Source organism: Macaca nemestrina, chromosome 16 (assembly GCF_043159975.1).
Source record: "Macaca nemestrina isolate mMacNem1 chromosome 16, mMacNem.hap1, whole genome shotgun sequence".
Classification (NCBI taxonomy): domain Eukaryota; kingdom Metazoa; phylum Chordata; class Mammalia; order Primates; family Cercopithecidae; genus Macaca; species Macaca nemestrina.
The window spans coordinates 35910871-35926779 of NC_092140.1; the positions used below are offsets into that span (position 1 = coordinate 35910871).

General features: G+C 38.0%; 1 protein-coding gene across 4 annotated transcripts in view; it reads right to left on the minus strand.

Annotated features, from left to right (window-relative positions):
* The window catches only part of LOC105481722 (SLAIN motif family member 1), a 73378-nt gene extending 66166 nt beyond the window's left edge, over positions 1–7212 (minus strand). For 2 of the 4 annotated variants that reach the window (XM_011741428.3, XM_011741426.2), the window contains exon 1: positions 6351–7212. In XM_011741428.3, coding sequence (XP_011739730.2) covers positions 6351–6985 — 635 coding nt within the window. In that variant the 5' untranslated portion in view covers positions 6986–7212. Of the gene's footprint in view, positions 1–5829; positions 6309–6350 lie in introns of those variants that run through there. The other 2 variants (XM_071081175.1, XM_011741430.3) reach the window with 2 other exon arrangements.
* Positions 7213–15909: the final 8697 nt, after the last annotated feature.

Sequence of the window (15909 nt, forward strand, 5' to 3'; positions counted from 1 at the left end):
ACAAAGGGGTTACAGAAAATACATGTTTAACATGCAATTAACAGGACTCAGCTAGTAAATTATAATCATAATGCAGACATTAAATATAAAAGAAAAACCATAAAAACCATCATGAGAAGGAAAAAAATATATGGATATGGTAGTCGAGGGTGAGAGGAAGAGAGCTAAGTTTTCATCTTTCATAATAAGTCCACAGATGTCTAAGATCATAAAAGTATAAAGACTGTTTAGGAAAAAGAAACCGCTAGAAGAGTATAAAGCGATGCCTATGTGAAGGACTCAGCAGGAGAAGGGAGTAGAGGACTGCTTCCTGTAATAAGCCTAACGAAAGGAGTTTTGAAAACCACTTACATGTTATTTATTATATTATTTTGATAAAACTGTTGAGGTGCTATACAAATGTATGGCATTAAGACAGAAGTGATCATTTTCACTTCTGTCTTAATGCCAGTGGGCAGGATAGCTTTGAGCCTAGTGTTTCTATGACTTGGCCTAGAGCGGGATTTAAAGACAGAAAAAGTCCACAATAACCCTGAATGTTTCCAATGAAGTATGACAATTGTCTAGAAAAAAAACAGTCTCAGTTATTCTCAAAATATTTGGTTCTAAAGTCATCTTTTTGCAGATAATACAAAAAAACTAGTTACAGAGATCATGTGGCTAAAAACTCCTTGAGTACAACACAGCTCCAAAATTAGGCAAGGTTTAAAAAAAAAAAAAAATCTGTATTTCTCCTATATAGTTCTAACCTTCTAAAGAGTCATTTTAAAAATCACTTTATTCATTGTCATTAGAATGCAAGTAACATTTACAATATCCTATCTTGCCATCATTAGTGCATCATACATTCTGACTTAAAAAGATTTTTTCAACTTCAGTAGTTTCATTAAGGGTATATTGAATTCTGGCAAGAATATCTGAAAAGTCCTGATCTAAATTTTCAGAATTCTTCAAATTATGTTTGAAATATAAATTTCAAACTACTATTTGGAATGTCATTCCAATTTTCTTTAACTTTTCTTCAATTGCTTCCAAACCACACACACCAGAAACTACTATCCTTCTCACAGAACCCAACCCCTTCTTTTCCATACACATCACATTCTACGCTGGGAGACCAAAAATGACACAAAGCCTGTGATAACCCTGAATGTTTCCAATGAAGTGTGACAATCGTCTGGAAAACAAAGTCTCAGTTATTCTCAAAATACTTGGTTCCAAAGTCATCCTTTTGCAGATAGTACAAACAACAAATGGTACAGCCATACATATATACAAGTGTATATATATATATTGTGTGTGTGTGTATTTAGACCTGCTACTGAAAAGTATACGTGGTAATTTTCAGACAATAATTTTAAGAGCCTTCAATCACTGCAAGTTTTATTTTAAGAAAAGCTGAAACATCAACACTAATAAGCACAATCAACAAATCTTTAGTTCTCTCTAACAGTGTTTGAGTCACTGGCACCTGCTAGGATCAATCTAGATAGCCGCTACAATACTTAGTTCCAACAGTCTCTTAAAAAGATAAATGAAGTTCAAGCTTTACTTACTAAGCTGTCCTATAACAAACTTTCCCTCCACCCCCAACCCTGACTCACCCAGTTAGAACTAAACTATTTCAGCACCTCACTTCAACATTTAAAAGTTACGTATCTCAAACACATGTCATACACTTCAGTCAATTCCATTTGCTCCTACAAAACATTGTACATTTTCAATTAGCACTGTCAGAAAGGGAAGCACCCTCTGGTCTTTTCACTGAAAATCAATTATGCAAAAAACAGTTTAGGTGGTCTAATTTAGCTGTGCCATATGTATACTACAAGGTGTTCAACAGCTTTGATGAAAAATTGGCAATGATGTTAGCCAGCTGTCTGGGATCTTGGTATTACATGTGGAAGATGAATATCTCATTCATTAAATTTCCCTTAATTTGTACAAGTCACCATTTTTCCTTTTATAATTAACAACTTTTCTATTGTCTTTCCCAGTTGGGAAAGTTTAAAATCCTTGCCACATCCTGTTTATATAGTCTCAATGTTCTGCTAATTGTCATTCTACTAAAATAAAGCCTTCTTACATGGCTGTATTTTATATTGGCTGGCTTATTTTCATCGTGGCATTTTCTCATATAGAACCATCTTCCTGGCTGAGGTGTGCAAGACCTAACTTCCCTTCAGAGTACTATACTATCTTCAGTGCTTTTCCACCTGCTTTCTCCATTTTGCTTTCAAACAGTAGAGAGTTTTGCTAACTTTGATCATAATGCAAAAATATGTTTAATATTTTCACATCCGTAAAACTGAAACACATTTAATCAAAGCAAGCATTGTATTATAAGATATGATAAACTCTGATTTTCTATTCTACTGCACTTCACTTTTTGAGAATGCTGGTCAATCCACTAAATTGACTTTATAAATTTGCTAGTGAGTTACACAGCTTGCTCTGGGGGAAAAAATGTATCAATTGATGTAAACACTTCTGAATCTGGACAAATAATCTGAATTTTAGTCTGAACTCCATAAGTAACCAGAAGAGCTTACATAAGCCATTTCGCCTCAGAGCTCCTGTCCCTCAACACTGAAATAAGAGAGCTGAAACAGGTCATAGGAAGATCTAGTATGCAGTTAGCTAACGGCTCCCATTGCCACTTCAGACCACTCTAACTTACTCTGTCCTCTGGTGCTTCACAGTCTAGTGACATTGGGACAAATATGAATCTTAAAAACATTTCTTCCATAAAGACAGAAAAAGCACCCAATTACACTGTGTCCCATGTATGCATGGATATTTTAGTCCCTTTGAGCTCTTTATTTGCTTCTGATATTGAGAATTTTCCCTTTTCCTTTCTAGCCAATGGCCTTCCAGAGACCTAAGCCTATCAAATTAGTAAGATAACTGAGGAATCAGTATAGCAGGATGAGAGTTTTACTATAGGGCCATAAGAGGACTTAAGAAATCAGGTTCTGGAATTGCCATCATCTTTAACTTTCTGAGACACTTAATTCCAGCAGTACTGTGCTAGGATAATCAGGTAGTATTAAGGCAACATTCAAGACTTAAAATTCAATTAAGATAAATATTCAAAGAAATAAGAATATTGCTTCATCAAAGTTTTTTGTTAAAAGGGAAAGCATAACATGCCATTGTCTTTAAAGTTTTTTTTTTTTAAAGATACTCCTTATAGGTTAAATAATTATTCAGAAAAAAGATCTCAAAGACCTGGTTAATCATTAACTAATGAACTATCATAAAAAGATTGGTTCTGTTAGTCACGATTTTCCTTATACACGTAATTCTTAACCAAAATTTTGTCCAAGTTGTTAATAAAAGGAAAATAATGTATTCTAAGGTTTTATTAGAAAATATATACTTAAAGAATAGTTAAAATATTCAGTGATTAATCTACATTTGTAAACTTTCCTGAACACATGACATTTTAGCAGGAAGTACTATTCTGAATAAATAAGCAAATAAATTTTGTTTAACCCATTAGGATGAAATCATAATAAAAATGCATGAAAAACTGTGGGTGATACAGTTAACAGTAACTTGTTCCTTAATATTGTTACTCTAGTAATGATGCCATTGTTACTGGGAGACGTGAAGTCACATGAACACACAAATGTCCAAGGTATGTTCAATGAAAGGCAAGCATTAAAAAAAACTGATGTGTGTATGTTTGTATATTGATTTGTGTAATTATATTTTTTATCTTGAAGGACCTACAGAGTATTAACAGGGTGAATTCTGAGTCACGGTAACTGGGGACAAGAAAGAGAATTTTTGTGACCTTATACGTACGTCTATGTTTTAGTTTTTTTACAATGAACATGTAAAACTTGTAGTTTTAAATATTTTTAAAATAAGGTACTATATACCCACTCCAGTTGTTGCTTAATAAACACAGGAAATAAAAGTAAGTTGCCATCCTGCAAACATATCAGGGAATCCAAACGAACAGCACTCTATTTGTGAGACCACATGACAGGGACACTACAGTGATAAAAGAACTTCAGAGTGCTTTGCACGCATTAACAAGTGGGTTAAACTTTTAAAATTAAACCCTGTTGATATTTTCTTCATCAAAAAGATTTGCAATACAAAAAAAAAAAAAAAACTTGATGCATAAAATGTACTAATGAAATAAAATTATGTAAATCAGGTAACTTTAAAATTTTTAAGTCCATCCCACTAAGATTAATGAACCCTCCTTGTTTTTCCACCTGGAATTCTAATCCCAGGCTTATTTTCAGGAAGATTTTCTGCCATTTGTCTCTAGAAACATTTGTAAAGCATTAAGGCTTTGATTTATTCACCTGTATACTTGTTGAATGAAATACAGCCTGCTTCAACTTTGATTTGCTTCAAACCATATGAAGAGTTAATATACTAATACCACTAAGAAGGTGATTTCTGTTAAAGTTGGTTATTTCAATGCTATTCGGACAAAATTAAACTATAAAAAAAAAGCCTAGGTACCAAAATACTAGCAATAGAAGGATGCTAACTACATATGACAGAAATCCATTCAAAAGAAGAAAAGTTATTAATAGATTACTAATCTAATAAACAAGCAATATCATAATAAATTTTAAAATGCAAATATTTTAAGCATAAAACTGATCCCATATAGCTCCCCATCAAAAATACAAACAAGTTTCCTTCCACTGTTTACATACATACCATAAGAAAAAGGCTAAATAAGGACTAAATCAACCTAAAATAATTTGAAAGTGGCATAAGGGCTGAGAGTTATTAGTGAAATCTAAGGACCATCATGAGAGCATTTTCTAGTACCACATTCAGGTTGAAATTGAGATTGTAATATACCCCGGGCTTTATGGAAATAAGGGTGCATCTTTGAAAGAATGGCTTAAAGTTTCAGAAAGTGATGAGTTGTTTGTTTTTTTTACACCTTGAGCTACCTGCACAGCTGCCAAAAAGTGTTAAGGTGGATGATGAATACGCCTCTGAAAGGCTTACTACAGCTCCATATATTTTGATTCTTGAATCAAACCAATTAACTAATGCACTTTACAGTTAGAGCTCTCACATGGTAGAGTGTAAGGCAAGCTTCCCAATAGGAAACCAGTAAGGATCTCCATTTCCCAATCCCTTCCATGCAATCATGCAACAGAGACACAAAGAAAGTAATGAAAACCCAGCTTGCAAAAACAGAAAGGGTCCTACATAAAAAGGACCTCAGGTAAAGAAGGACTAAAACTATTCTTCATGCCTCTGCAATGTAGAGGTGAATGCTGCTCATTTTCCTTGCAGGAACCCAAGTTCCATCTTATCTGAAACATATCCTATATATCTGGTGACCACAGAAAATGGGAACCAACCAAAAGAAGTGAGTCGTGAAATGACTATTACCCCATGAGCAAGCAGCAAGAAACATACATCATAAAGGAATTGGATGCCTCCCCCTAAAGTTACCCATTCATGAAAAGTAGACAGTGCTAACCAGATGTCAACTGAATAAATGCTGTCAGCCTCAAGTTTTCTGATAACCAAGCTAAAAAGTTTCCAAGAAATAAGAAAATAAGGCTTCTCTAATCTCACTTTTCTTCTACAGTTTAATTTTAAAACTTAAAGACAGTTCCTTGGTGCCTAGGTTTAAAAAAAAAAAAAAAAAAAGTCCCTCCCACCTGTTCATTCCACTCCAAGAAAAGTCCTCTTTATTGGCACTATTTATGGGAAAGCCAGTGAGGTCACCCCATTTTAAAAAACAAGTCAGTCTCTGAAAATAAGATTTCAATGAAAATGCAGCGCAAAAGGGCACACGACTGCAAAATTCAAACAGTAAGAACGAACCTCTCTGTAAAGAGAGATCCATCACTGCGCGGCTTCCGATGCCACCCGAGGAGGAAGAGCATGCAAATCCTGTCCATCGTTCGTTTAAAACGAAAGAACAGTAACAGTCGCAGACAGAGACCAACCCCTACCATCCCCCGTCATCCCTCCGAAAACACTGGGGAAAAGAGCAGCACGGAGCAAAAGGACAAGATGTCATGGATTTTGCACTTAATGCTAACGAGGAGCTTGGGACCCAACAATCAGCAAACAGCAGAACCCAAGATCGGGGGCGGGAGGCGGGGTGGGGGGGGTTCATCCGCAGTCGGAGCGATTAGAAAACAGGTTTCTGCCTTCGTGAGAAGCCTCATCGTGGGAAATGTCACCGCCTGGCTCGACACCTGCTGGATCGGCCCCTCCAGGAGCGGCGGGGAGTCACGCCGGCAGCCGCAGGGGACCCCCCGTCCGCCCCCGCCCCCGCTCCCCGGTGCCCGCAGCCCCCGAGGCCAGGGTCTCGGGGAGGGAGCGGAGCCAGGCAGTACCAGGTGTAGTCGTCCTCGTCCCGCCAGGCGGCTATGCTCTCCAGATCCAGCAGTTCCACCTCGTCCAGCAGCGTGGGGGCCGGCGAGGGCGGCGCTGCAGCTCCCCCCTGCGGCGTCCCCGCGCCCCCCGGCTCCGGCCCGCCACCGCCCGCGCCGAAGAAGCCCGCTGCCGGCTTGAAGTAGACGAAGGGCGCCTCGGGTGGCTGCGCCAGGCTGCAAAGCAGGGAGGGCGCGGGGCTAGGCAGGCAGAAGGTGCCCGGGAACGCGGGACTGGAGCCACCGCCGCTGCCACTGCTGCTGCCGCCACCGCCACCGCCCCCCGCGCCCAGAGCCAGCCCAAGCCCCAGGCCCCCTGAGGCCGCGGCTGTGACCGTGGCGGCCGGGGGGCTCCGAGGACCCAACGGGCTGCAGGCCCCGGCAGGGGGCGGCGCGGCGGGCGGCGGCGGCGGCAGCAGCAGCAGGTGCGGGGCGGCGGCCGCGCTGGCCGCTCGACTCCGCAGCTGCTCGTTCTGCTTCTCCAGCTTGCGCACCAGCTCCTGCAGCTTCTTCACCTCCAGCTCCGCGTTCACCACCGGCCCGGAGCCCGCTCCAGAGCTGACCCCCGCCGAGGCGCATTTCACCTGCTCCGCCATCATCTTGGGCCCCGAGGGCGCCGCGGCCGCCGAGAAGTACGCGCCGGCGCGCCGGCTCCTCGGGCCACAGGGAGGCTACGGCTCCTTCCCTGCCACCCCAACCTGGGGGGCCGACCACGCGCGGGCTGAGGCCGAGCCGGCGGTTCGCATCAGCACCGGGCCCTCGCCTCCGGCCGCAGCAGCCACCACCAAGCTGATCTGCACATGCTCAGTGCGTCCCTCCAGTCCCCTGGGCGTCGCGGCGGCTCCGGGTTTTAGCCGCGGCCCCGGGGCGGGGCGGGGCGAGAGCTCCGAGGGGGCGGGGCGGGGGGGGCGGAGAACCGTGGGGAAGCCCACCCAGGGGGCGGGGCCGGCAGCCGTGGTGGGGGCCAGGGAGCCGCACCCACCCTTGCTACCTAATCTCAGGTGCCTGATTGGACCTGGCCTGAACTTTCCCGCCACAGGCACCTCCTGCAGCTGCTGGGACAGCGAACTGCGCGGGTCTCTGAGCCAGGTGCGGGGGCCAGGGGGTTCCCAAAAAAGCAGCTGCAAGTGCTGGCCCTTGAGGAGTGCACCTAGGGCCCGCTGGTTTGCTTCCTTCCCAGCTCTCTGTTAGGCTCCATGACAGCATTTAATACTCACTGACTAACGAATCCTATAGAAAACTTAAAGACTGGGGATCCTTATTCTGAAAATCGACAAGTGGATAGGTGGAACAGAAAGGCTTTGGGACGATGCCACTCATGTACTCATGGGTAATAGGCAAACAAAATGGTGGGAGACAGGAGGCCGAGAAGAAAGAGAAGAAAGCCCTCTCTCTAAGAGGTAGAGTGGCCAGCTGCTAAGGAGACAAGTGTTTACTTAAGTATTTATTCTAAAATAGTCAAATTTGAACTGTTACCACCATTGTTTGCCACAATAAAAGAAGAACTGCTTTTTTTTTTCATGTTATGTATATTCACGCATTCTCCAAACAAAAGATCTTTGAGCACCTACTCTGTGCCAGGAACCATTCTAAGAGCTCATGATGCGGGCAGTGAGTACAATAGGCAAAAATGGTTATGGAGAGAAATATGAGTAAAATTGTTTAGTGCGCCTTCTGTTAAATAATGTATGAGTTATTAAAGGCAGTCTTGCTGGGGGGAAAGCGGAAAGCAGAAAACCTCAGAATTCTACCCAATACCCTTTAATCTCACCTGCAAATCTGCTATTTCTTACCACTTGGAAACCATGAGCAAATCTGCTTTTTTAAAAGAGGTTTTAAGCAGAGGAATTTAATCGAGTTGTGTTCAATGAATACTGACTTAGCATTTTGAGTGTTTAACACAATCAAAGGAAAACCTGAGATTATGAGAAAAATTACACCACTGGTTCTCATCCTCAGATGATATACTATCTAGTGAAAGTCCTTGCTAGGGACTTTACATACCAATCTTTGTGACAATGTACCTCGTTTCTCTGGAACTGCTAACACATTGTATCTATTGGTTTTAGATATGGTTTTGTGTCTTCCTGCTCAGAAACACTTGTATCTTCTCAATTGTTAATCTACATCTCTAGCTTCTGTGTGCAGGGTGGATGTTTTGCATTTAACATGCTTGGTGAGACCTTCCCTAAATTAGATAAATGCGTGTGATGACTCCCTTAACCTTCCCGGTATCCCAGCTTGCTAGCCCACCACCTAACCACCTGTATCACCCATCACCTTTCCAAGTTTCGGTCTATCTTTACGATTTTTTTGGTTATTACCAAAACCTGGAAAAGTGGAGTTATACTACTGAAAGTCCTAAGTAAAGAATCTATTGAAGGATTTTTCCCGCATGCTCAGTGGCAGATGCGGGTAGCAGTATCCCTGCAACACAAAGAAAGGGAGACGACAGACACAATGAGAACAAAGAGCTGCTGGGTCCCACACTAGAGAAAGAAATTGGGAATAGGCACATAATAGTGAAGACAACAAGAATTAAGATGTAAAGAAAAGCAGTCATTTTACTGCACAATTTATATACACCCTAAGAAGGAGAGAAACAGACAGCCCTATCCTCGTTCATTTACCCAATATGGTCTATATACATCCAACAAGCAGTAGTCAAGCTTTTGAACCCTGTTTTCTAAGTAATAATTATCATCTTTGTTCTTTAAAAAGAAAGCATGCATTGAAATTTAGACGTAGAAAAGAGGTGAAACATTGTTTAACAATTCTAGTCTGCATTATTCTTCTGAAAAGACAAATTTGCCCTTTTCCTACCTGTTTTAAAAGTGTGAAATTATTTGTGTCCAAAGAAAATTTAAATAATGTTTTTGCTTTCTCTTAATGCCCCTCTTTTTTTCCCTTTTGTGAATTGCACATGTACACACACCAGAGACACTCAAAATGCACACTGATTTCAACTTGGTGTCCCCAGGCTGCCAGTCTCTTTAACGTATAATTAAAGAGGTTGATGGTGTCAAGGTTTTAATTAAGCAGTCTTGATTTTTTATTTTGATGCAAATTAGTAAGCTTTGTGTTTTGAAAGAGATTGCATGCTGTAGTTGCTCAATTGTAGTGTTTTCATTTTAAATAAAATATGTAGGTGATTTCAGAGGTTTACAAAGAAGATATGAGAAATGAAAGTGCATGTCTCATTTAAAAGTTTGTGCTTTAAGCATACATTTGATGCACCGTAAGGTAATGTGAAACATCCACATATCACACATTCAAAACTGGATAAAGAAATGCACATTTCTCTCTATTAATTACACTTCAGAACTACCATCAGTCTAGTGAATTTTAAGAGAGAACATGAACTTATTTTAATTTGTATTTTTCACATATATTTCTAATAGTGTCTATGAATATTAAATAGATAGAGCAACAGAATCGCAAAAGCACCGTAGGTTCTTCTTGAGTATATAAAAATAATTCTGCAAGGAAACTGAGAAATAGCCTGTTATTATCCCAGTTTTACAGATGAGCTTACGAGGTTATGTTACTGCCCAAGTTCAGTCATGAAAATGATGGTTCTTAGCAGTTGCTAGTGGGCCAGAGTAAAATTTCTCCTAGAGTAAGATTCATATGTTTAAATTTTGCGATCAGTACAGCTGACATACCCTAATATGAGTACTACATTAATTCAAGTTTATAGATCCAATTACTGCAAGAAAAGAAAATAACCTAATGTGTTAAACTAAGATCAAAGATCCCCAACTGTATTTTCAAGTCGATTTGAACCACAAGTTTGAGTGATTCTTATGCCTCTTCATGGAGAGTCCTGTTTATACATACAGAATAGACTTGAACACTGCAGGTCCCATTGCCCGTGTGCAGCGCCTAGCATAGTGTCTAGCACATGGCAAAGAAATACTCAAAAAAATTTTAAAGGATGAATGAATCAATAAATAAATCCTCAAGTTCTAGCTGGAATTTAGACAAACACATAATTAGCTATTTCCATAAACCTCATTTATCATAAGGTAACAACATGGGAAGACTAGAGGCTTTTTGCAGATCCCATAATAATCAATTATTTTACTTCTGACCCCGTTAATAGCCAGGAAAATACTTGCTGCACCTAATGTGTTATATTTTAATGTAGGGAGATTATGGAAAGAGAAAACAGAAATACAAGAAGTCAGAATTTATTTTTAAAAAATCCCTGTGTGAGTTGCTCCATTCTAACCCCACCCAACTCTACTACTCATATTCATGCCCAAACTCACATAATTATACCCTATAAAGTCACATGTGGTGGTAGTTACAAGAATAATAATAGTAATAATAATCATTCTGTTGATTTGTCAAGCTATACCTGTAAGAGCCCCTTTAAATAAACACTCATTACATGTCTATTATTTTCAGGTGCTAGATGAGTTTTAAGAAGTGAGTAAGAAACCAGTGTCTCCACCATCAAGAACTTATCTAGTTGAAGAAAGAAGCATATAAACAACTAACTATAACACAAAAAATAGTATTACGTATCATAATGAAAATATAAATGAACAGCATAAGGAGTGATCAAGAAGGAGCAATTCAGCTAAAAATTTTGGGAAGGCTTCGAGTAGAAAATAAACATTATTTCAACCAGGCACGGAGGCATGTGTCTGTAGTCCCAGCTACTCAGGAGGCTGAGAAAGGAGGATTGCTAGAGCCCAGGAATTCAAGGCCAGCTTGGGGAACATAGTAATACTTTATCTCTAAAAGAAAGAGAGAGAGGAACAAAGGCAGGAAGGGAGGAAGAGAGGGAAAAAAGAAAAGGGAGGGAGGAAGGAAGGAAGGAAGGAAGGAAGGAAGGAAGGAAGGAAGGAAGGAAGGAAGGAAGGAATCCATTATCTCATTTGGATCTCCTCATTTAAGAGAATTCATTATCTCATTTGGTTCTCCTCATCAAGCTGTTAGGTAAGGCATCAGGGCGAGTGTGATATTCATTTATCAGTCCGCATGGGATGAAAACTAGGATATAGTACCCAGCTCTAATTCTTAATCAATATCCTTTCCTCTGTGGTCGATTTGTTTTGTTTTTATGAATAGCTCACATATGTACTACTGCCATTAGAAAGAAACTTTCTACAATTTATCTTAGAAGCTATCTAGTGCTTACTAAATGCCAAGAATTGCTCTAAACCCTTTCCATGTATTAAGTTATTTAATGATCAAACAACTCCTTGAGATACTTATTTTATAAATGAGAAAACTGAGGCACAGAGAGGTCAATTTGCCCACAGTTACCCAGCCATAAGTGGCAGAGCCAGGTTTTGAAGCTAAGCAGTCTGATTTCAGAGTCCAAGCTCCTAAACTGTAGTATCTCTTTTTAGGTCTTAAGCAGTACCAAGCAGAGTACTCTGCTCTGGTCCTTGTGGCTTTTAAATAAAAACTATTGACTAATGCAAAATCAGTCAATAGAATGCCTTGAACAAAGTCTGATTCATTAACACGCAAATATTACTGGAATTTTAAAGGTCACCAAGCACAGATTAGAAAACAGTAAGCTTCCAAGATCAACAAAGTTCCCAGTGCTGGTACAACATTTTTGACAGTACAATGGCTATTCATTCAGTGTGCATTTCTGAGCAGATGACTAAAACAGCCTAAATTATCACTGTCCTGTTTTGCATTTCTAGCCATTTGGATTATTCAAAGGTCAATACCACTTTTAAGAATACGTAAAAGAAACAATGCCATGAACTATATCAAACCCAAACAGATCCAATACTGGTTTTGGAAAAGTTCAAAAATTAAAAAAAAAAAAACAAACAAACCCATCAGGGACTTTTTTTTTAAATCTGAAACTTTTTTACCCAAAGCAAATAGACATTTTTGAACAAGATTTGCTTTTCTTAAAAATAAGTGCCCAAGATTAAACTTTGAAAAATAACATCTTACATAAAAGCACCTTTATTTTTCAAAATTTAACTTTACAGAGAAGAATGAATTCGGTATAATTTGAATCTAGCTGGAAAAAATATGGTAATTTATCCTACCATCACGTTGGCTATGTATTCTAAAGCTTTTGAAACTATTGGGATTTAGAATTATTTATTTTCTCATTTTCCTCAAATGTTTCTCTCATCATAAAAGTCAATGTGGTCGATTTTTTTTTTCTTTAATTGAAAAGGTTTCGTTTTCTTTGATAATTTACAGAGCTTTTATAAAACTCCTCTGAAAAAAGAAATTGCCATCACACCTAAGTGTTACAAACAAAAGCTAGAAATCATTTGGAAGTCTGTGTGACATGGCAGGGCAACAAGCCCTCCTGTTAGTGGATCTTTTTGTTCTCATAACAGAATCTGACACAGGTGCAAGGACATGACTCTTGGAATCTAAGTAAATTGCAATGGAAGGCAGCCCACAGAAAATAGTACACCATTCTCTTCGCCAAATCCTCACAGTCTGGAAGTTATAAGTCAGTTTCAGAGAAATTGCTGCAAGTTTATTCAAAACAAACCTTCAATTAGTGCATTTTCATAGTCTGTGCACATAATGAATTTTCAGAAAAGAGTAACAATATTATAGAGGGGTGATCTGTGTTTCAACTACAATATCTCGTCCTGGATCCTTCACAGAAACAATGATTATAATCCTGTCAGAGAAGGATTGGGTCATTGTGATTACAGATATGTTTTTTTTTTTTTAATCTTCAGGAATGTGTTTTTTTTATTTTCAGAAAAAAAGATATGTGTCAATTGTCATAGAATATGAAAGCTGTCATTGTCTTCAAATCAAAATGCAAAACGTTCAAAGATGAAAGGTTCTGGTAACTGAGGGATGGTCAAATTGGTAGGATAAGGGAGAATTAAGACAGAGTACAGTTTTCCAGATTTATAACCAGATGAAAGCCTCTGTTTTCAGACTCTGAGCTTTACTTGATGGTATTTATAAGCAATTTGTATTAGTACATGGAAACTGTGTCTGAAAACTCTGATACTACTAGAAGACTGGAGACAGAAAAAATAACAAACAAACAAACAAAAATCAGTAAATAGTTAAATTACTAGCTTAAAAATCAATTTATACCTGCATTTTTTCTTATATCTCCCTTACCTCTGGGTCTGTTTCCTTATAAAAGTTATTTTTACATGTTTGTTTGGTGATTAGGCCAACAAATGGCAGATGCCTATTGGAAGAAGAAAATCTAAACTAATTCAGCTTTTAGAAGACAGAAATCCAGAGAATTACTGTGGAAGCCTAACTTGAAAATGAGATGGTGACATCAGTCCCTTTGATGCTGCTACACTGCACATGTGGACAGGCAGAAGGATGATACAGGCTCAGGGTTCATCTTTGCTCCTGTGCATGGCTGAGAGAGGCTCCATCTCCATGCTTCTGACAGTGCTAAGGGAAAAAAAAGTGATCTGGCCAAGTGTATTGTAGCTCATAAAGCTCCTGCCTAAAAGTGGCAAAAGTTTCCTCCACTCACATTTCATTTACCAAAACAAGTGACATGGTTACAACTAACCTCAAGGGAACAGGGATATGCTATGGTACCATATGGCCAGAAGAACTGGAAATATTTTGTGTATAGCACTGCCTACTACAATAGGTCTTTTACATAAGTATTTCTTGTTAAGGAATAAACTGAAGGCTAAGATTTACCTAAAACATTTTGGATGATTCTCATAAATTTTGTACTTTTTTTATGTGGTTGTTTGGCTATGAGTTCTTTGTTATTGTGTGTTTGGCTCAACGTAATATGTGTGTATATAGTTTAAAAATCAATCTTTTACTATTGTTTCCTAATTTAATTGCATTGTAATTAGAGATTATGGTCTGTATAAATTTGATTGCTTGAAATTGATGGGACTTCCTTTGTGGCTTAGTAGATTATGAATATATGGAAATGTTCCATTTGTACTGGAGCAGCAGTATGTCTACATTCTATTTGTTAGGTGCAGGCTATCTACACACATATATAATTCATATAAATATAAATATATGTATCTAAATATATATTTATATAGATTCATAGCTTATGTATATTTGTTTGAAATCAAATTACCTACTTACCTCATTCAAATCTTCTGTAGTCCTACTCATTATCTATCAATTACTGAAAGAAAAGTATTTAAATGTGCTATTATGGTAATGTATATGTGAAAATATGTATTTGTTGTTTTATATATTTTATGCATAAATGTTCATGATTTAGATATTCTTCGAAGCATCCCAGTTGTTTTTATGTAATGTTTCTTATTCAATTACTTTTACCTTAAAATATATTACATCTAATATTAATAATATTAATGTTGCTACTTCAGCTTTCTTTCAGGTAGTAATTTTAACCTTCGGATTTTTCTAAGTTGCTTTGTTTTAAAAGTGATTTGCATAAGGTGCATATAATTGGATTTTATCATTCAATCTTATGTCTCTGTTATTTATTAGGTATTTACATTTATTGTAATAATTGCTGTTTCTGAACTTATTTTTATCAGAATATTTTGTTTCTCTTCACTACACTTTGTCCCCCTTTCTACCTTTCCTTGGATTTTCAAATTTATATATTTCATTTTTTCCCTCTACTCATCCAAATGCTATGAATTTTATTTCTGTTATTTGTAGTTACCCTTCATTTTTTAAGAATCATGTTCAAGAATTAAAATTTTCTAACAAATTTTCAATTTATTTCCTTGTATGAATAGAACAGGGATTTTAGAATTCATTGGCACTTTTTTTCTGTATACTTATTAGTGCCTAGATTTTTACTTTCACCTCTTTTGAGGTGAAACTCATACGCACACAAATAGTTATTTTAACAGTAAGTAGTTAAATTACTAGTTTAAAAAATCAATTTATATATGCCATTTTCTTTTATCTCTTTCTTGCTTCTGGGTGTGTTTCCGTTTCCTTATTATAATGTTTGTTTGTTTGTTTTTAGGAAGGGTCTGTGGGAAAATGTATTTATTCTACCTTCATCCTTGAATGTGCTTTAGCTAGAAATAAAATTCTGGATAGATAGGTATTTCCCTAAGAATTTTAAAGACATAATTTTATTTCTTCTGGCATCTACTGGTAATAATAAGTTTAATTGTAGTCTCTATTTTCTCCCTGGTAGATTTTAACAACATCTCTGTGTTTTGTTATTTCCTCATAATGTGTCTAGTTATGCATTTACTTTTATTTATCTGGAATACATTTTTTATGTGTGTAAATTTAATGGGTATACGTGCAGTTTTGTTACATGTGTATATTTGTTCAGTGGTGATGTCACCAGTAATGTACATTGTACCCAGTAAGCAATTTTTAATCATCCTTCCCCCTTTTGGCCTACTACTCTTCTGAGTCTCTACTTTCTATCATTCCACACTCTATGTCCATGTGTACACATTATTTAGCTCCCACTTGTTTCTGAGTTGCTTCACTTAAGATAATGGCCTCTGGTTCCATCCATGTTGCAACAGAAGATATTATTTCATTCTTTTTTATGACTAAATAGTATTTCATTGTAAATATGTACACCACATTTTTTTTTCAATTT